This window comes from Myzus persicae, unplaced genomic scaffold (genome assembly GCF_001856785.1).
Source record: "Myzus persicae strain clone G006 unplaced genomic scaffold, MPER_G0061.0, whole genome shotgun sequence".
NCBI classification, from domain to species: Eukaryota; Metazoa; Arthropoda; class Insecta; order Hemiptera; family Aphididae; genus Myzus; species Myzus persicae.
The window spans coordinates 91347-112564 of record NW_019100482.1 but is presented as its reverse complement, the minus strand read 5'-3'; the positions used below and the strand labels follow the sequence as shown (position 1 = coordinate 112564).

Here is a 21218-nt window from a genome sequence, read left to right as displayed (position 1 = left end):
GGGGGGGGGGGGGGGGGGGGGGTCTGACCCCCACATCCCCCCCTTGTATACGCCCCTGAACATCTAGTCAACAAACGTATTGTTTATGTCAAAGAGCACAAGGTAAGGAGTACAAAACCACTAACTATACTCTTGAAGTCTCTCACTCTCACAGTTCATGAGAAGGTAAGCTTGCGAGAGTGTAGAGGAAGCATAATATAAATACTACTGTCATACACATGCAGTGTATGTCATGCACATGGGGATAAGAAATTCATGGTCGTCATGACAAAATGTATAGGTACATTAAACATACTAACATAGCAATAATATTATGTTTGGACAAAACTCAAAACTCTGTCCTTTAAAAAAATAAAACAAAATGCCTTAAATGTTAATTTTTATTTAAATTGTTTGCATACATGACACTTATGCATAGGTACATATATTTGAAAACTATTATCTGTTAAGCTTTTTAATAATTATTACATTTTACTTACTTAAATTAATAATTATAGAACATTTATAACAAACCTCCTAAGAACTAATACGACCTATACGGACATATACAATAAAAATAAATTTATATTGCTAAACATAAATATATGATAATGTGATAGAAACATAAAATAAATAATTATAAATGAGAAATTATTTGAATTTTTGTATTTTTACCAGATTTTATACTTGGAAGATTTAAATGTCTGTTAGTTCTTGTTAATGAAGTATAAATACGAAATCGAATAAAAAGGTTTAAAAGATATTCTTTAGGAAATTGTTGGCAAGGATGGTGAAAACTCACATTATTATTCATAGATTGTTTAATTTTTAGCCCAACATTAGGTAAAATTAACAAACTTTCAAAGTTATTAATGAAAACTAGATCAATTTCAAAAATGAATTGATAAAAAGCTGAATCAGGCATTATTAGAGAAGAGAACTTCAATGTGGTGTCACATTCATATACTTCGAAATACCTAAAAAAATTGTCACGAGACAACATTGTAGTGGAATGTGCAAAATCCAAGCAGACATTACATTTATGGACTTTAAGACATTTGCTCATTAAAAATCCACAAATATACTTGAGAGTATTTAATTTGGGTAACTCAAGAGATCGATAATGTTTTGGATTTATAGGTAACGAGCATACATTTTTAACCTTTTTTTTAGAGGGAAAAATTATACTTAATTCTTCAGCTGGTAGCTTATTAAAACTAGTCAAAACATTGTCTAAATCATCTATGCAATTTTCACCTTCTGAATACTCAAAATAATTTGTACAAAATAGTTTTTTAAAAGTGCGTTTAAACTGTATACAGCTAGGATTGATGCAATTACCATTTTGTATTCGAACTGTACCAAATAAATTTTCCAAACAGTCTTGGTTTAGTCTACGAGTACAAATTTTAATTTTCTTGTTAATTGATTTAGATTTTAAATTTGTAAAAAGATGTTGCAACCCAGCAATAGATATCATCCATCCATTAATAAATTTGATATTGCATTTTTTAAGGACATCATTCCATTTGCAAGTATGAGAATTGTAGACTTGTACTTTTAAATTTTTAAAATAATTGAACATAATGTTCAGTAAATTATTTTGAGATTCAGAACCTTTAAACTCAAATAAAAAATGTTTTGCTTCTTTTGGTTTAAATGAACTAGATTCATTATCTGAATCAAATTCTGATATTTTTTTTTCAGGTTTTGGTCTAGAGTTAAATAAATCAAAGAGATTATCCATATGATCAATGAAATCAACTGTATCAACAGCATCTAAAGAGAGTGAACCTTCTTCCATACACAATTTCATACCACTAACTACTGTTTTACTGAATACTTGAGCTGCCAGCTTAACTTCTTTTTTTTGAATGTTATTTGGTTTCATATGCATTTCAGTAAGTTTTGGAGCAAGGCGTCGTGTTCGCATTTTGTCTGTGTCATAAAATTGTTTTAAGAATTTAAAGTCTGAAGTCTTACCATCAGATAGAAATTTATACTTGAAAAAGATGTCACGTGTGGCTTTCAATAAATGAGGGGGATCAAAAATATATGAAATCTCCAATTTTCCACAACAAAAAAATGGTTTATCAGGAGTCACACCGACCGTTTCAGAAAACAATTTGAAATTAGATCTCAAGTCTGAAATTACTGCTTTTACGTTAAAAGAACACAAACTTAACTTATTAATACAATTAAAAATTACACTTTTCAATGAATTACCTGAACAAGATGAACTTACAAAAAAGTATGCTAATGGTTGTTTCCAAGAAACATGTATGCCTCGAATCATTAATACCAAAACATTTTTAGTGATTTCAAATTTCTTGTGAGTGTTTTCTTCATGAAAACCAATAATTTCATCTTTTGAATAATTATAGTATAAAAAAGACTTGAGTGACATTTCATCGGCACATAACACACATTCTTTTGATTTTGTGGTCATAGTTCTTCCTTTTAGTGACAATACTTTAAATAAAAAATCACTAAAACCTACACCAATTTCCCACTTTTCAGTTTCTCTTTGAAGCATTCTTTCAGTTGGCAAACACCACGTTTTTCTCAAAAACCGATAAACTTCAGGTCCAAAGAAATGCAACATTAGAGCAAACTGTTTGGTTTCTTTAGAATACCTTTTTCCTTGAATAGATTTTGAATTTAGTTCTGCTTGAGTTTTTACAAAATTGCTAGATAACTGGTTGGGAAGAAATTGTTCACACATTTGTTTAAATTGTTCCAATGTCCCGGGTTCTGCCAATAATTGTTGAAGTTTATTTTTTTCTTGTTCAACACGTTTTACATTTAGTTCCGCTTGTTTTAATCTGCTTTGCAAATCCTTTACCTTCATTTTCAATTTATTTTTTTTGGGTGTGTTAGTTGAAAGGTTACATTCTGCTTCAGAAGAACATACACTGAGTGATGACTCAGAACTTGAATGGAAATCTAAAAACAGATTTATAAAAATAAAAACATGATTTGAGAACCAATAACTATTATTATCTTTTTAATTATTGTTATTTATATTTTATTTGAATATTACCTGGATTGATATCACTTTTTGAAGTACTTGCAATGGGTTCAGTTAAAGTATAAACTTTAGTATCTATTAATTTACCATCTGCATCATAATATTTTATTACAGTTAGTGGTAACTTTGGAGGCTGTATTGAAGACCCAAAAAGTGTGGAATATGTATTATTTAGTTTTATAACTTCTTTTTTATTTTTGTTTGGTGGTGGTGATGGCAATTGATTAGTATTTGTAATTGATTTTTGTTTTGATACGGCAGAACTTGAAGTGGAGTTTTTTGCTTCAGTTTCATCATGAGATACAACACTAGTCTATAATATTAATGAATAACATATTTGTTAATTAGGTAAAAAACGAGATTGGTTTTTTTTTGTAAAATAAGATACAGAGACATTTTCTCTGCTGCATGGAAAAACATTGAATCTTTGAATCATACATATGTTTTTAGTGGTCACTGTTATTGTTTAAAAATAATTGATACAATTGAATAACAACTAAACAATATAACTGAAGTGAATACCAATTATATTTAATATTGTGTGGTAGCCATGGGCCATGGCAATGTAACGGTCAAAACATTTTTTTGTATCCAATCCAATGTATTATGTCAATGAATGTTTAACCCTTTGGCAAGCATTAATGTAACGTTTCCAAAAGTTGTGCCCAAAAGAGCAATGACATATATACATGTTTTTTTTAAAACTATTTTTTAGGGTTCAACCCTGCTTTTACCTTATGAACAAATATATTTATGATATACACTTATTTAGAACGTATATTTACGTGATAGGTCATAGCTAAATATGTGGTGATAAAAAAATATAGACATAAATTAACGTCACTGTTCAGATGAATACATTTATCTTCTTCAAATTTTCTATTCCTAATCTGCTTCTTAAGTAACACCCATGTATTCTTAATTTATTCCTCAAAGTATAAACTACTAAAGACTGTTGTTCCACTTGGATTTAATATTTTGAATGGTTTGACAGCATAAGCTCATTAGTTAAATTTTTTTTTTTCATTAGTTTAATCACTACATTCTTCAAGTAAAATATTAACTTTTATAAAAATTAAAAGCAATGTAAAAATACTTTTAGTATTACCCACTACAATTTTAAGTTAACAATGAAATAGATTATGATGCAAAGATAACTATAATTTTGCTAATGTAAAGCAAATTGGATAAACAAATATAAATATATATATATAGATATATTTATAATATCTGATTCCGTGCACTTTGTTGCCCGTTAAAACTGCAATTTCTATATGATTTCTAATATGATAATGCGAGCAGTATATTGTGCCTACCTGCTGTGGATTGAGGACCCCGCTTGATGAGTACTTTATATAAATAATATATGTTTTATTTTGATTTTGATTGCGGACACACCGATGAGTGGCTATAAGTGAAATTCAGCCACCTTGGTAGGCAATGTGCAAAAATTCATTTGTATGCATGCTTATAGGTGATCTGCCCTCATCGGGGCATCGAGGCAACCAATAAACAAATAAAAACCAATTTCTACTAAATATGTTTATATTTCTTCTATAACCAATAGCAACCGTATATAAACAAATATTTCCTTCGTAAATCTTAAAATCCCTGTTAGAGCAACTCCCCGGGTCGGATCTATTGGGTTCAATTGAGAATTTGTGAATATAAACCATCCAGGGCGTCACCTAAACGCATACAAAAAAATCCATTCAAATTGGTCCAGCCGTTTAGGAGGAGTTCAGTGACATACACACGTACAGTAGAATTATATATATATAAAGATATCTATGTGACGGGCAAAGTGTAAAATTCGGACAATGTATACAATGTCCGGGCATTGTATACAATGTCCGAGGTATATTGGGCAATGTAAATTGTGAAGTATTTATACAAATAATTTGTATAATATATTTTGTTAGATGATCCTGATAAACTAATATGAACTTATTATCGCCATCTGATTGTGCTTGCATGTCGATCAAGTCAATTTGACAGCGAGAATTCATTTCAGAAGATATGATTGGTTTACCAACCCTTTTTTAGCTGTACTTCCCTTCTTTTTATACTATTTGTAATTTTTTAAGTATTACATTATTACATCTCTAGTTATATTTTTGTACTTTTTATTAATCTCGTGTTCCGTTCTATTTCTACCTCCATGGGCTCCATGTCCATTGTCCAATTGACAAATGAACTTCATGTATAATATTATGATATAACTGAACATTATGCACATAATATTTTATTTCATTGCCTTTAAATACATTTAAAATTTAATTAATTAAAAAAAAATTGTAATACTCTTATATAAATAACCATATAAACGAGTATAATTAAATTAGTATATAATATCATTCATTAGGTATAATAATATTATGCAGATTATTTGTATAAATACTTCACAATTTACATTGCCCTATATACCTTTGACATTGTATACAATGCCCGGTCACTGTATACAATGCCCAAACATTGTATACATTGTTCGAATTTTCCACTTTGCCCGTAACATCTACACATCTATAATAATTTTAGTATTATGATTACCTATCTAAACATAGATAATTAAATATTTATGGAAAACATATCGTAGCAAGTGTAAAAAAGTTTACTTACCCCTCCGCCTTTGATGAGCTTTTGTCTGAAATCTTCTGATGGGATAAATACATAAGTTTCTCTAGTGACTTTACACAAAATTGGCAAATCAACACATGGAAGCACCAATTCATAATCGAACCTAATTTTTCTTGGTTCATCTTTATTTTTTAGATAGATGTAAATAGCTAACAGAAAACTAGCATATCCTGATTCTTTCAAGACATATGGTGGTTCTTTAATTACTGAAAACAAATTTTAAACAATAATTAGGAACTTGGAGATTTACTTAACACTAACATAAGCACTTAGTGACAATACTACCATAAAAAGAACAATATCGTATACTGAAATTATTAATTTATATTAATTTATACTAATTAATATAATAATTTTGGATATTATATATATTTTATAATATAACCAATATTTTTATTATTTTATGATTTCAAGAACACATAAATTAATTTATTTATTGTAGATAAGTTAAATTATGTATATTTTAAAACCGGAATATAAAAAAAAAAAAAATGATACAAATGATGTAAAACATTTTATTAAAAAAAAACAGTTTCAAAGGAATCTTCATTTGAAAAAAATTGATTAATTTTATGGTTTATTTTATTACATAGTAGATCCTTAACATGGCAAATGTTGATATTTCAAATTTTTCATCATCTCAAACTCAATTGAAATCCTCTTGAAAAAATATTTATACTATTGCTATTATCTCACACTTTTTTCTGTTTCCTTTGAGTTTAGACATAATAAGAGTTTACTGCTGTAATATAACAGTTACGGTAGCGTTAATTTTAGTAAACACATGAACATTTTAAACCCTTTTCAATTACAAGCTTGTGTAAAGATTTTTCAATGTTAAGTTGTGTAACAATACAATTTAACAAGTGAAATAATACAAAATCACGCCAAGTCTATTTAAGAGGATATCACCTTAAGAAAATAACACTTACCTCTTCTTGGATTAGGAAATGTTTCATGTAAATGAAATACAACTTTGTCGATAAAGAAATGTATGTTTGTGTTATCAGCACCACGAACAAATAACTGCCAGTCGTGTGTGAACCCTTCTGGCGTTGGTGTGCTTTTAACAATTGCCTTGTGACCAATATCGAATACCACTTTAACGCACTGAAAAAAAATTAAAATATATTAAAGACAAAATATGCTATCCGCGAATTTAACACTAGCACCAATTCAATAAGCAATGAGTTGTTTCCTATGTTAACTACGACTGAATGACGGCCAGTGACCGTTTACTGTGTGTATAATGACTAATGGCCATCAGTCAAGTGCACACAGTTATAGTGACAACAGACAATACACAATGATTGATGAAGATAAACAATCAGCTATCCAGGACTGAGCTAATTTACCGACAGCATGTAGGGAGAAACTCGACTAAGTGAAGAAAGGTTGGAAAGGAATACTCACTGGAAGTGCCATCATGGACGTCGGTTGTTCTTCCATAACATCAATATTACTGGAGAGTATTATTATAACTTTTTTTCGCTCCAGAACAGATCAAATTATTGAACACTCAAACGACACACAAATGGACGAGTGAGTATAAGACAACAGACGTCGTAGCCCGTAGGTAATATAATATAATACTATATCAACTACTTTTCAAATCAAAACCAAACACATATAAAGATATATATGATTTATTTATTATTCATTTACATGCCCACGATGAAAACATTAAAAACGTTGTTTCCTCACACCACCTATTAACTTCATTCGTGGCACGAACGTGAGTACGTGAGAATATTTGAATATTTGAAATTGACTAACAAAAACAAAATCATGAAGCCAACTGATCATCCAGGCGAGCCACAACTCACCCAGTTAAATAATGAAACAATAAATATAGATTATAGAAATAACTAACATTTATAAAATTATAATTTATATGTTCGTATAAACTCGAGTGTGAGTAGTAGCTTTGTGCTCTGTATCAAAAATTGTCAAAATTGCCTTAGTTTGAACGGGTCATTTAGAAATTTAGGGTTCTTGATTGTTAAATTCAAATTTGAGTGGGGCGCCGGAACTTGTTTTAATCATAGATATGTGTACTATCAGGCATCAGCAGCTGTTAAATGTATTAGTAGGTGTAGACGTGTACAGACCATAGAGTAATATAGAGGGGCCGTTCCATCCGTATATTGAAGCAAAAGTGGATTCTATTTTACAGGTCAATTAGTTCACAAAAAAAAAATTATTGTAAAATATTTGGTACGATTGTCATAGTGACCCATACTGAGATATGTTATCAGTGATAATATAATTTCCATATTCTTTTATCATGATAATTTCATTATATATTTTTTTTTAATTTTAATTTTGAATTTATTGTTGAGACGTGAGTACCTACTGCCTACAAAAGTACAGATACATTGTTTCATGTTTGCAATTTTAAGTTTAGTACAGTTCTAGTGAATTCTTGGGTTTTTTTTCTATTATATTATTATAATATACTAAACATGCCAAGCTGTATAACTTGTGGAAGATCAGTTAGTAAAAGTTCAAAATCAGCAAATATAACTTTTCATAAGTACGATTTAGAAAATTAATCTTGAATTTAAAAATGTATTTGTAAAGTGATACTATGTAAATAAATATTTGTTTAATTATAGGTTTCCATCTAAAGAAAGTGTTCGAGAAAAATGGAATAACTTCTTATTAGAAAATGCTGTGAGTCCTGAAAATGTGCTTAAGACTAGTGTAATTTGTTCCCTCCATTTTGAACAGTCGTGTTTTGTGTTGGACAAAAGCAGAAAACTGTTAAATAAGCATAGTTATCCATCTATAATTGTAAATCGTATAAAAGGCGTAAGTAAATCGTTTGGAGTAATATACTTACTTGACTAAAATTATTAAAATTTCAATAACGAAAATATTTTATTTCAATTAACATATATTGTTATAGGCCAAAAAAATGTGTGATGAAACTGTAACAAAATATCCTATGACTTATGAAGCAAAACCAAATAGTTCTTCAAACATTTTAAAATGTGATCGAAAATTAGTTAAAGTTAGTACCTATGTATTCATACATTAAGGATAAATATAATATACTAAAAATTAATAATAGTATTTAAAATTAAATTAATTACCAACCTACAATATTTTTAGAAAAAAGTATATTTATATTATTTAAAAAGATTTTGTATGTATTTTTCAGTTGTCTTGTAGCAGTAATGCAATAGAAGGAGTTTCACTTTTGGATGAATCAATTTTAAACACATCATCAAGTATTTGTTCTGAGTCCTTTTCCAACAACAAAGTCTCGGTAAAACGTAATAAATACTTCACAATATTTTTTTCCTCGTAAGCGACAACACTGTAAATTAGAAACCACTTTTGCTTCAGACAGTTGTTCAGAACGATATAGGGAACGGCCTCTCTATATTACTCTATGGTACAGACCTTGACCATTATATTATTCTGTGCCTTGACGTAGTAATTATAGTAAATACGACTGGTATGACTGGTATGAGGTATATTCTAACTCTATGGCCTATGCACAAAATAGGTGAAATTTCACTTATAACGTTTTTTTTTTTTTTTGTCGTCTATTATTATAGTCGTGCAGTGCAGTGCACGATTATAAAGAATTTTTTTCACATAATATCTATAACTATATATAGTTAATATACTGATCTCGGTGTCAATGGGATAACTGATAACCATAGATAATATTACGACAATATATTTATATATATATGTATGTCTACAGTGATAAGGATAACCAACTAATCTTAGTTCGCGGTGATAGCGAGAGGCCGCACTTCCGCGGGACGACGTTCGAACCATGGCCAAGTATATTGTGCAAATAATAATCATCGGCTCTCAAATAGTCGGCAAGGCACTGACCAAAGCTCTCAAACAGGAATACGCTGCAAGCCAGGAGGCTGCTCGCAGGGCTGGTGGAGGACGTGCCGGCGCAGCGCATGCCGCGGCCAATGCCAAGGCTGGCATCACTTTGGAGGAGGCCAAACAGATATTGAACGTCCAAGGTACATGACTTCGTTTGCTGGTTTTGGGTTCGTCTTACGACAGAAGTCCTGTTTTTACCATAGTATAGAAAACGGTCGACGGATCACACCCGCAGTGATCGTTGATTAAGTGTCGCCTCTGCAATCATTGTTATACCCGTGCTGTTTGCTAAATCTATTTTTTTTGAAATCCACCGTAATCTAAATATCAATGATTTTGCATCATCTAATCCAAAGCTATTACTATATAACCATGGCAATTAATTCAGCAGTTAACCATGGAAAGCAGCAACAGATATCCTAAATAAAATTAAAATAAATATTATCTCATCTACGTCACCCAGACAATTCTAACCTCAACACAGCAAATATGTTTGGACCAAATCTTGAAAATGGATTTATACCCCACTCAACCATACCTATTTGTAGTTAGCACCTTTTTTGTTAAAATCAGCTTATTTAAATTATCTTTCAATGTCTCCTCTTGCACAGTTTATAATATCATCTGATAATTAAAATAATATTATCAAAAATATACAAAATAACAAATCTCCCGGACTCAACCAATACAATTGCACATTTATCCTAAAATATTTTATTATTCTTGTTAACATTTATAACAGAATAGGTACTTACTCTGACTACCTTATATCCCACCCAGTAGAACTATAGGGTTAATTAAAAATTTTGGTAGAGTTACAGGTTAGATTATGAAATTTTGTGTCACATCTTTTGTTTTGCTGGTTCAACGCTACTCATCTCACCTACTTAGAAACACTGTCATAATATTCACTTACAATTCAGACAAACCTCCAGATTTTCCCACTTACATGTTATATAGCGATAAACCTTCTCACTTATTTAAAAATTCTCCTGAAATAGGTACTTTTAAAAAGAATTTATCTAAGTATCTATGATAAACATTTTTTCCCACACTCAATTTCAATAAACATTCTTGGCGTCATTATAGTACATAGATGAAACAATATTGCCTCATACATCAAACAAAAAAAAAATTTCTCAGCTGTCTTTCTTGGCAGGCATTTAATCGTGTTTGGCAAGAAAGGCTTTTATACAAACTTCTCTTCGTACCTATCTACACCATATTTCACCTTTCTGCACGGGTTATAGATACTTACTATTATTTGTCACGTCTCCAAAACCTTTTAGTTATACAATGATTACAGTAACAATATTATTAATTTTAAGTGTTTATGTGTTTTATTTTTTAAATGGACACTTATTAAAAATACAATATTGCTTATTTTTTTTGCCATGGAAAAATTAATTTTTAGTATACTCGCGATGTTTATGAAATTCATTTATTTTTCAATTATACTTTCCCATAAATAATTGTCTTACCAACTTCATGTACCTATGCATCACCATATTGAAAAAATTATCCTATTAAAACTTTTAGAATTGTGTGTAAACTTTATGCAACACTTATCAGTTACAATAACCATATTTCTTTTTTAAACTTACAATTAATTATTTATAATGAAGAAGTTACTTATTAATATTTATGTGTGTTTATAGATATGACACAAGATGAAATCCAGAAAAGATATGAGTATTTATTCAAAATAAATGACAAATCACTAGGTGGTTCATTTTACCTCCAGTCAAAAATATACAGAGCTAAAGAACGGCTAGACAAAGAAATTTCTAATAAAAGTGAAAAAGCGTAGATAATCTAGAGTAGGTAAATGATATGAATGTTATTTTTATGTGTTAATAAGCATGTATAATATTGTTGTAACAAAATAAAATTAATAAAATAAAAAACAATTTTTTCTAATTTAGATATTTAGTCAATTGTATCAAAATATATAATTTACTACAAAACTGAAAATGTTAAGTGTTTTTTATAATACTATATCTGTGACAGGGAAGGATCCGGGGGGGGGGGGGCTTGGGGCCCAGGCCACCCCCAGACATATTATTTCCCAAATTTTGTTAATAATGCTTCAGATCCTGATATTACTACATTTCAAATTACATAGATGTCAGATAATATAATATAATATTATTATACGTATCATTCTGGGGTGCACAAATTAAGATAGTCCTATCTTAGTTCTTGGTGGACAGCGATTCCAATATTATAATTTTACATTAACAAAAAATTGTGCCCCCCCCCTAGATCTTTGCTCTGGATCCATGCCTGATCTGTGAGGCGGTGTACAAGAACAATTGTTGTTAGAGGATATGTTTTGGTGATATTAATAAGGGTAGCACTGGATTTGGGGATTATGTTGGACTTGACATGTTATTACTAAGTCAAAATATTACAGTATTTTGTATTGAACTCTGATTATCATATACAACCAATGTTAATTTCAGGTGGGTATACAACACTACAACAGGTGTCACATTCTCAGATCTATTGGATGTATTTTAGAAGAAAGGTAGATTGTTAAATTTTGTATAGTATCATAATCATTAGTTGAAGGGGAAAAGTTCATGATCATATTATGATCACAGTTTTTATAAAAATTATAAAATCTAAGTGCAGTATTACCTGTAATGTGTGGATGAGTGAAGTTATTATAGGGTTCTGAAATATTAGATTAAGAACCGTAAAAAAATTATTCACCACATTTTTTGAAGTTGGCAACAAATAATTATGCCAGTTAAAATACATAATGTATAAAGAAAAGCAGTTACTTGTAGATGACCACAAAAGCCATTTTAATCTCCTCAAATCAACAGTATATAAGTCTTAAAATAGGAACGAACATGGTAGTATTTGTGATGTGTAGTCATTAATTTCATATTATTTTTGTATAAAAATGTAAGTAAGTACAAAAAATACTTTTAATATTTGTTTAAAACTAACTTCATTCTAAAAATCTTTGTGTTACTCAGGAGCAAATAACTAAAAGTATTGTACCATATATTTTAATGTTTAATATAAACTTATTCATTGTTTGTGTTAAAGTGTAGGTACTTTTTGTGTAAAAACTAAAACGTAATGTTTTTTTTTTTTATAGTAAATGAAGAAAAATGTATTAATACTTTAAATTGGATGTTTGTATTATGTTTTTATTGCTAAATAAATTGAGACTGTACACTACAATATGTGATTAAACTGACAATAAATTGAACGTGGAATTAATAAACATGGAAATTGTATAGTTTTCAGTTTTCCAAAATATGTTAAATTGAGATAACCATGTGTACAATTGATTCAAAATGAACTATTTGTAAGTTTAATAGAACCTTAAAAGAATAGTTTTATGCGAGATATCTTCTGTGTCTTTATAATCGATAGGCATTATATCAAAAGTAAAGAGACTGATAAAAAATACAGCTATCACCTACCTGACACAGGAAGTCCTAAATTATTTAACGGTTTAATATCGGAAAATAACAAAAATTTAAGTTTAGTATCAGCAAAAATGAAAAATATTTATATGTGAGGTGATATACCTGTGAATAATCTAGGTATCCAATATGGTTCATTTAATGTTTTAATATGAGTGCCTTTAAAAGTAAAATATTAAAAAATTTTTTAAATACATGCCCACTAACTTAGATTAGATAAAATTGCCGTAACTCTGATATTCTAGTTTTAGCACCCCAAGGTGAGTTTTTTACATCATTCATTATTATTAAAATAGCATCCATTTAAATACTAATCATGTAAATGATTTTATATTATAATAAAGACAGTAAACATATTTTTATTTCGTAAGGAAGAATAGTATTGGTATTTATTTCCGTTACATGTATTTTCTAAATGTTTACAAGAATAAATTATTTTAATAAAACACTCATCATTTGAAACATTAAGATCCTATAAATATACTACAGGATTAGAGTGAAGATCAGGATGTTTCCACCATAATTCCAAACGTCAAATGTTCATTAATTAACGATAACTATGAATTTAGTAGTAACAAAAATTATTTATCAAATTTAGAAAAATATTTTGCTTAAAAAAACAAATGTACATCATGTGTTTATTTTAAAGTTAATGCAAATATTTAAGTAAAAAAAATAACAGGCACAATGGTAATAAATGTACAATTTTAGGACCACGAGTATCTTAAATTATTAATGTAATAACTAATATTCACTAGAAAGAATTATTCTTTAGTTTATACTTACAATATTAGAAACTACTTCAAGATGCAAGACCAACTTAAAACTATTTATCTTCAATTTGAAAAAAAAGAATCAGTTTTATTTTCTTATAATTATGCAGACCATCTATAGAATGCTTTTTTACTCAGACAAACATAACCATAATTTATTACAGCTCAAAGGATTTTACTTTTTCTATAATGTACCAATATAGCTAACATTGTTTAATAAATAAATAAAGTAGCACTGCTTTTTGTCAAAAATTGTTAACTCTACATCCAAAACGATACTTTAAATGTTATTTGAATAAACTTGATGAATTATTTTTTGTTAAATTTAGGTATCAGTATATCCTATGTAAATTGACTCAATTCATGTTTTGAATGCATATGATATAGTTTAAACAGAAGAAGTTCTAGAAGCAGCACTTAGTAGTTCACAATATTATAACACAAGTTATAAATTAAATAGTAAAGGTTAAATATAGTTATTTAAAATAGCTTATAGACAAGTCATTTCTCATAAGCAGTGTTTTTTCTAAGGATAATAGTTAAAAAAGTTAGTAATTTAAGTTGTTATATTACTTTTAAATCTAAAAAGTTTTGATTCAAATGAGAATTATGAACCAGAGTATAAACTTTGATTAAAAAGATAAATGACAAACCTACGGTAGTAAAATATTATATTTTGAAAGGATATATCAAGGCATACAAAAAAAAAAGATTTTTAATTCTCCAATAGGTCAGAAATATTGTATTAGAAAATAAAAACATTTACAAAACAGGTTACTTCTTTCCCGCAGCAGCAGCAGCCTTCTCATCTTCTCGTGCATATGCAGCCAAAAGTTCCTTCCTATTTTGTAAAAATCTTGCTTCTTTACGTTTTCTAGCTTCCTTAACCTTTTGACGTCTAGCTTCAGCTTGATCACTAAGAAATTAAATAATTAAATATGATGCAATAATTTAAGAATTATTTTAACTATTAAAATACCTCAACATCTTAGCACGGGCCTTCTCTGCTTTCTTTTTGTGAATGAACTCCATCAATACACGTTTGTTCTTGAAAACATTACCCTTAGCCTTCATGTATAACTGATGGTAAAGATGGTTGTCAATTTTTTTTGCTTCACGGTATTTCTTAAGCAACCGCCTTAATACTCGCATTCTTTTCACCCAAAGATCCTATGAAAATGGAAATGAGATTAGTGAATGTAATAATGTTTGACTAAAAAATAAGAAATTTAGTTCATACTTTTTGAGGTGTCCGAGCATTAGCAGTACCCTTTCTTTTACCAAAACCACAATGACGACCTTTTCTTCTGGCTTCTGCATTTTTACGTGCACGAGCTCTAGAGTGTACAGCTACTGGTTTTTTGATGATCAAACCATCTTTGATCAACTTACGAATATTTTGTCCTAAATTTTATTTAACAAGCATTAGTAAACCTATTTGTTATATGATATAGATTTGAATTACTGACTGGAATTGGTATTGGCAATTTCGTTGATTTCATTTGGATCCAACCATACCTTCTTCTTACCGCATCGCATTACCGAAGCGGCAAGCCTTTTTTGAAGCTTTAACGAACTGCAAAGACAAAAACAATGTAATATTTTAACTAGAGAACAATATTAGTTTGGTAAAACTTTGCTGTTAATTTTGAACCAGGTCGAATACATGACCGAAGAGCAATATCGGATATATCGGTTAGAAAATATGGCCAATGTAATGTTACTGACGTTTGGGCTTGTTTTTTTTATAGGTGAAGGTCCTTATAAGTATAACTTTGTCACCCATCGACCAAACACGAAGAGCTTTTACGAGGGGATGAGGGAGGAGGGTTTGATTCGATCCTTCAACTCGTCGTAGCCGCGAACCATAGTAATGCGACGTACACGCTCGTTAACCAGCACGGCAAGGCACTAGACATAAATGTTAGCAATCGCGGGTTTCGGTGCGACAAGCATCGGCCACACATGTGGCACGGGTCCGCCAGGCACGACCACAATGGTCGACAAACGACACAAGACGGCGGGCGACTCATTGCAGTGAATAATGTATAAACTACAAACTACAGCGTTATTGTATATATCAACGGTGAACTTACCTCATTTTCCTGAGTTGACCCTAGCGCGACGCGAAACGACGTTTAATGAACGCCACACGGGAAATCAGAAACAGAGACTTCGGACAGTCTCTCTCGTTCGCGAGTGAAAGAAATACGATGTATGTGTGTGTTTATAACCTCAAACAGCATGGAGGAATGTCGCGGGCCAATGAGAAAGCGGTCCGTGCGCCCTGTCTACTCTCCTCCATGATTCGGTTATATATGTCACCGTGGTCGCATTTATTTTTTAACCTATATCTTTTTTTTATGCCGCCGTCCGCCGTGGCGCCGTACCCCGTGGCCTGAACACTTTGCAATCACCGAAGTTACGAATTTCATCGTCTCGTCGTTTTCCGCATTTTTCCATTTCCAGCACACGTTTCGTGTCCAACAGACTTAAAGTATGTTTTATTTGTAATTTATATTAATATTGTTAACTATTTCGCTCGACTGTCGATATTCTTTGTCACCGTAGATCCGATCCGTGCGAAATGTTCTTGTGTGTCTTACACTCGAGTTTGTCAACGCGTCGTACCCGAATGATGGTCAAATTTTTGATCTTGTCTTGTCGGAGTGTGTCGTCATAATTTAATATGCATCTGGTTCTTTTGCTTTACTAGACTAAGTGTATTGTGTATGCGACAGAGCACTTTATTCCAATCATTTAGCGTGTACTATACTCGTTCAGGAATTGTGTTCCAAGATGAATATTGTTTTTCGATGAGATATGTCACCATGATGACCGTAGGAGTGTTGTATATACTAGTCTTCCGACGATTTCATGTCTAATATCAAAGTTGATACATGACCATAATATTTGTTTTGTAAACTCGTGCCAATTTTGAAGACAATGGTATTTCATAATTTTACTATTGCATCGCATCATGCTACATTAAATTATTTTTCAACATGCACACTATCTACTTTAATTTTAAATTCGAAATAGGTACTTTGGTCAAGTCCCAGGTACCTCTCAATCTAATTGATTCAAATTATAAATATGTATATTCTGCTGTTCTCGCTCATAAGTCATAATTTAGTCTATCCTTAAATGTGAATGTGTATATGATGATAAAATATCACCCTTTTTGTTTATGATGATAACATATAACTAAATCGCTACGATAAACCAAGATGAAAGTTTCATCAGTGGGGTTGCTTCTTCTTTCAAATTTATGTACATATTCTTTTTATGTCTTAGATGTAGATTGTATATTTTCTTCTAAAAATAAAAAAAGCAAACAAATTAACAATTATGGTCAATATTTAAAAAATAAATTACCTAATTTAAACATATTAATTGTAAATATGTATGTTCTGGTAGTACCTATTAAATACTACCTAATTAACGAAGACAATATTTTTATTTATCATTTTTCAAGTTTGAATCTTGACGTCAACTTATTACCTAATACCTGTCAGTAATTGTTCACTCAATCAAATTTCTCATGATGATTCACTATATTTTAATACCATCTTTCGGGTCTGAAACCTGATGCTAATGTGTGTTCTGAAGTAAATTGATTGATTTTTATGGTTTATAATGTAGTACATTTAATCAACATATTTGAAGTTGCTTCATTCTGTAACATAATTTAAAACAATGAGTGATGAATGTTGTTTTTTACTTGTTCCATTAGATATTGAGATATATTTAATTCTGTACATGTCCTTAGGACAATATGATAATAGTATGTTTAGCAGACTTATCTGATTGAATATTTCAATATAAATATCTCAGATCAGAAAATGGTAACTTACTGCAACAGTAGATTAAACGGATGTCCGGGGACATTGCTTTGTAGTAACAAGCCTTCAAGCCCATCTGTACATTACGTTTATTTTATATTCTAAAAATCATATGATGCACCTTTATTGTCCTAAATGAATGGATTTGATTTTTGCTAATGATGAATAATTTTAATACCATCTTTCGGCTGATAACAATTGATGAGTACTATTTCCTGACTGCAATTTAAATTATTAGTTTCATTTTTGTTATTTTATTCCAATAAAATAAGAATACAACTAAACTATTTTTAATGTAGACATATCATACTTATATTTTACTTGTATTTGGCAGACTTATCTGATTGAATGTTTCTATATAAATATCTCGGATCAGAAATTGGTAACTTACTGCAACAGTAGATTAAACGGATGTCCGGGGACATTGCTTTGTAGCAACAAGCCTTCAAGCCCATCTGTACAATTAAGATTTATTTTATATTCTAAAAAAATCATATGATGCACCTTTATTGTCCTAAATGAATGGATTTGATTTTTGCTAATGATGAATAATTTTAATACCATCTTTCGGCTGATAACAATTGATGAGTACTATTTCCTGACTGCAATTTAAATTATTAGTTTCATTTTTGTTATTTTATTCCAATAAAATAAGAATACAACTAAACTATTTTTAATGTGGACATATCATACTTATGTATTACTTGTATTTGGCAGACTTATCTGATTGAATGTTTCAATATAAATATCTCGGATCAGAAATTGGTAACTTACTGCAACAGTAGATTAAACGGATGTCCGGGGACATTGCTTTATAGCAACAAGCCTTCAAGCCCATCTGTACATTATTAAGATTTATTTATATTCTATTAACTCATATTCTTCTTAATTGTAGGTACTAATTGATGATTTGTTTTTACTAATTATGATTCATTTTAATACCATCTCTCATCTAATATTATTTTGATGATCAATTTCATGAGGAAGGGATATTTACAAATTGTGTTTGTTTATTTAAAATGTTACAAATATTCTCAATTGTAATCATTTATTATTATTATATTATAGAATGCGTTACGTGGCTGCATATCTGTTAGCTTCCTTCAGTGGAAAAGAACCAACCAGTGATGAAATTGAAAAAATCCTTAGTTCCGTTGGTATTGAATCTGACTCTGCTAAAGTTAGTCTCATTGTCAAAGAACTGAAAGGAAAGAATGTTGATGAAGTTATCGAAAGTGGTAAATATTACTGATGTTTTTTAATTCATTGAAAATAATTAAACAAACTTACCATTTCTATTTAGACATCTAGACTCTTGAGTTATTTTTTGATACTTGTATTATGTAAAATTTAGGTTTATTTTATAATATATCTTAAATTATATTAGTCAACTTAATGCATTATATTAATTTTAATTTTATCTGAAGATTGATACTATTATTCTATTCAAAATTAATGGTTTGATAAAAATTATTTATCATTTTAATTTTAAGAATTATTCTTTAGGAAGTGTTAAAAATTTGTTCTTGAAATAACTTTTATTTTGACATTATAATAGTAATAATTTTTTCTCCCAAAATATAAGTTATATGGCTGTTGAAAGCAAACCATTTTTTAGGCATCACATTTAAGTGATATCTTATATCCATAGTGAGTGATGTGTGACTGATCATCTGATCATTAGCGAGCATGAGTTCCCAGAACTTTTTATGTGATTAAAGATAAACAGCTTAGATTCTTGAATATCTGTCTAGTACGTACTCTCAGTCACACAACACTTTTTTGTGACCCAAAGTTACATCACTTAAGTCCCAAAAAGATGTAGAAAAATTCACCCAGTACCTACCAAAAGCACGATTTTAATTTTGAAAATATTTGAATGCCTTATTCCCTTCTTGGAAATGGATTTTCTACTTTTGTATTGTTTAATTAGTATATTACTAAATAAATATATATATATACAATAATATATATTTTTATATATTTTTGTTAAAATTCACTTTTACTTAAGTGTTAACAAAAATCGAAAATCCTTTTCCTACATAACCTAGGTAAAAGAATAAGGAATTAAAATATTTTTTAAAATTATAATTTGGGCCTAAATTGGAAGTATAAATTGTTTTTTATTATTGGCCTACATGCTGGAAATAATACCCTCCTTGGCAGGCTTAAATTATAATATATTGATATATATATATGATTGGTACTTAATCATTTTTTTTCTATATATAGGTAGGTCTAAATTAGCAAGCGTGCCTACTGGTGCAGCCGTAGCAGCACCTGCAGGTGCTGCATCAGCAGCCCCAGCAGCTGAAGAAAAAGGTGAGTTTCTTTCATAATAATTAAATTTGTTTTATCATGAAATATTAAATATATCTTATTTTTATTATAATAGCCTCCAAGAAAGAGGAAAAGAAAGAAGAATCCGATAATGAATCTGATGATGATATGGGCTTTGGACTATTCAACTAAGATTAAGATGTAAGTGTTACACCTATACATTTATTTTAACAACCTAAAGTAAAGCAGGCTCCAGCGGGTTATTGCTTAATAACATTAGCCTTCCTAAGGGTGTACTAAAGAAATCTTCATTTGATTGAGATGGTCTATATAAAAATATATATTGGCTCTATTAGGCAAATTTTTACATTTAGCAAAATATGATAAACTTTATTAGTAATGCAGGCTCCAGCGGGTTATTGTTTGATAACATTAGCCTTCCTAAGGGTGTGCTAAAGAAATTATAAATTTGATTGAGATGGTCTATATAAAAATATATATTGGCTCTATTAGGCAAATTTGTACATTTAACAAAATATAATATACTTTTTTTAGTAATGCAGGCTCCAGCGGGTTATTGCTTTATAACATTAACCTTCCTAAGGGTGTGCTAAAGAAATTATAAATTTGATTGAGATGGTCTATATAAAAATATATATTGGCTCTATTAGGCAAATTTGTACATTTATTAAAAATACATAATTTTTTTTAATGCATTCACTTTCTGCCTTAAGCTTATTTTAGTAAAATAAAAATTGAAAAATTAAATTTAGCAAACATTCAACCTATGGTTCTAACAATGTTTTATTTTTCAGGTTCTTCTGGATTTTTTGTATTTCAAAAACTGATGGTTCAATAAAACAAATATTTTAATTTTTTATTTGAATAGTTTTTAAAACCTTATTATCCTTTCCAAGTTATCCTGTGTAATTGATTGGTCAAACGAACTGTTGAAATTTTGTTTGGATTTAGCTGAAAATCTAACAATAAAATATTTAAATGGCTTAATTAATATACTATTGGGTTCGAATGACTGTATCAAGTTCATTATTATTTTCAAATTGTTCTGAGCTTTCATTTTAGTAAAGTGCTTTTTAAATCAATTTAGAAAATCAATATCAATTACTCTTTAGATCTAAGTTAATTTAGGTGATATAGAGTGTGACAATACATTCCACATTAGTTGAAATTGTCCATGTTCTGAAATATATGCCCACTTTTATATATTATGTAGAAGATTAACTTTTAAACAAGGTCTATTGGTATAAGTTGAATGGATAAAAATAATAGCTAAGATATTACTTAACTATAGGTACCTGAATATTTTTAACAAAATAAAATGTATATATATTTTCATAGTTAG

At 29.5% G+C, this 21218-nt stretch overlaps 4 protein-coding genes across 8 annotated transcripts; 3 read left to right on the top strand and 1 right to left on the bottom strand.

Moving 5' to 3' along the window:
• Positions 1 to 7780: 7780 nt before the first annotated feature.
• LOC111027226 lies at positions 7781 to 9476 on the top strand. 3 transcript variants are annotated; one of them, XM_022305519.1, is made up of 5 exons: positions 7781 to 8183; positions 8266 to 8461; positions 8559 to 8663; positions 8814 to 8921; positions 9369 to 9457. In XM_022305519.1, exons 1-5 carry the CDS (start codon positions 8113 to 8115, stop codon positions 9369 to 9371), a joined length of 483 nt encoding a protein of 160 aa, XP_022161211.1. In that variant the 5' UTR covers positions 7781 to 8112; the 3' UTR covers positions 9372 to 9457. The 3 variants fall into 3 exon arrangements, with proteins under 3 accessions (XP_022161211.1, XP_022161194.1, XP_022161202.1); XM_022305510.1 differs by having other exon boundaries at positions 7782 to 8183; positions 8814 to 8928; positions 9369 to 9476; XM_022305502.1 differs by lacking the exon at positions 9369 to 9457 and having other exon boundaries at positions 8814 to 9353.
• LOC111027243 (mitochondrial import inner membrane translocase subunit Tim16) lies at positions 9292 to 12706 on the top strand. 3 transcript variants are annotated; one of them, XM_022305549.1, is made up of 3 exons: positions 9292 to 9648; positions 11167 to 11328; positions 11974 to 12706. In XM_022305549.1, exons 1-2 carry the CDS (start codon positions 9444 to 9446, stop codon positions 11316 to 11318), a joined length of 357 nt encoding a protein of 118 aa, XP_022161241.1. In that variant the 5' UTR covers positions 9292 to 9443; the 3' UTR covers positions 11319 to 11328; positions 11974 to 12706. The 3 variants fall into 3 exon arrangements, with proteins under 3 accessions (XP_022161241.1, XP_022161233.1, XP_022161223.1); XM_022305541.1 differs by having other exon boundaries at positions 11167 to 11332; XM_022305531.1 differs by lacking the exon at positions 11974 to 12706 and having other exon boundaries at positions 11167 to 11368.
• Positions 12707 to 14442: 1736 nt separating this feature from the next.
• Positions 14443 to 15959, bottom strand: LOC111027218 (60S ribosomal protein L19). The gene is made up of 5 exons (XM_022305490.1): positions 15827 to 15959; positions 15200 to 15306; positions 14971 to 15134; positions 14710 to 14900; positions 14443 to 14646 (listed from the first exon to the last, which is right to left on the bottom strand). The coding sequence occupies exons 1-5, from the start codon at positions 15829 to 15831 to the stop codon at positions 14505 to 14507; spliced, it is 609 nt and encodes a 202-aa protein (XP_022161182.1). The 5' UTR covers positions 15832 to 15959; the 3' UTR covers positions 14443 to 14504.
• A 135-nt stretch (positions 15960 to 16094) lies between these two features.
• Positions 16095 to 20735, top strand: LOC111027257 (60S acidic ribosomal protein P2-like). Its single transcript, XM_022305561.1, has 5 exons — positions 16095 to 16227; positions 18644 to 18813; positions 19808 to 19897; positions 19971 to 20056; positions 20671 to 20735. The coding sequence occupies exons 2-4, from the start codon at positions 18645 to 18647 to the stop codon at positions 20045 to 20047; spliced, it is 336 nt and encodes a 111-aa protein (XP_022161253.1). The 5' UTR covers positions 16095 to 16227; position 18644; the 3' UTR covers positions 20048 to 20056; positions 20671 to 20735.
• The last annotated feature ends 483 nt before the right edge of the window (positions 20736 to 21218 follow it).

Excerpts from the sequence above, each read along its gene's own strand:
- LOC111027226 (XM_022305502.1), top strand. The coding sequence starts at position 8,113 with ATGCCAAGCTGTATAACTTGTGGAAGATCAGTTAGTAAAAGTTCAAAA. Across the intron at positions 8,184-8,265 it reads GCAAATATAACTTTTCATAA|GTTTCCATCTAAAGAAAGTG; the intron begins GTACGATTTAGA and ends GTTTAATTATAG. Across the intron at positions 8,664-8,813 it reads GTGATCGAAAATTAGTTAAA|TTGTCTTGTAGCAGTAATGC; the intron begins GTTAGTACCTAT and ends TGTATTTTTCAG.
- LOC111027243 (XM_022305549.1), top strand. The coding sequence starts at position 9,444 with ATGGCCAAGTATATTGTGCAAATAATAATCATCGGCTCTCAAATAGTC. Across the intron at positions 9,649-11,166 it reads ACAGATATTGAACGTCCAAG|ATATGACACAAGATGAAATC; the intron begins GTACATGACTTC and ends GTGTGTTTATAG.
- LOC111027218 (XM_022305490.1), bottom strand. Across the intron at positions 15,135-15,199 it reads AATTGCCAATACCAATTCCA|GACAAAATATTCGTAAGTTG; the intron begins GTCAGTAATTCA and ends AATAAAATTTAG. Across the intron at positions 14,901-14,970 it reads ATGCTCGGACACCTCAAAAA|GATCTTTGGGTGAAAAGAAT; the intron begins GTATGAACTAAA and ends CCATTTTCATAG.
- LOC111027257 (XM_022305561.1), top strand. The coding sequence starts at position 18,645 with ATGCGTTACGTGGCTGCATATCTGTTAGCTTCCTTCAGTGGAAAAGAA. Across the intron at positions 18,814-19,807 it reads TGATGAAGTTATCGAAAGTG|GTAGGTCTAAATTAGCAAGC; the intron begins GTAAATATTACT and ends TTCTATATATAG. Across the intron at positions 19,898-19,970 it reads CCCAGCAGCTGAAGAAAAAG|CCTCCAAGAAAGAGGAAAAG; the intron begins GTGAGTTTCTTT and ends TTATTATAATAG.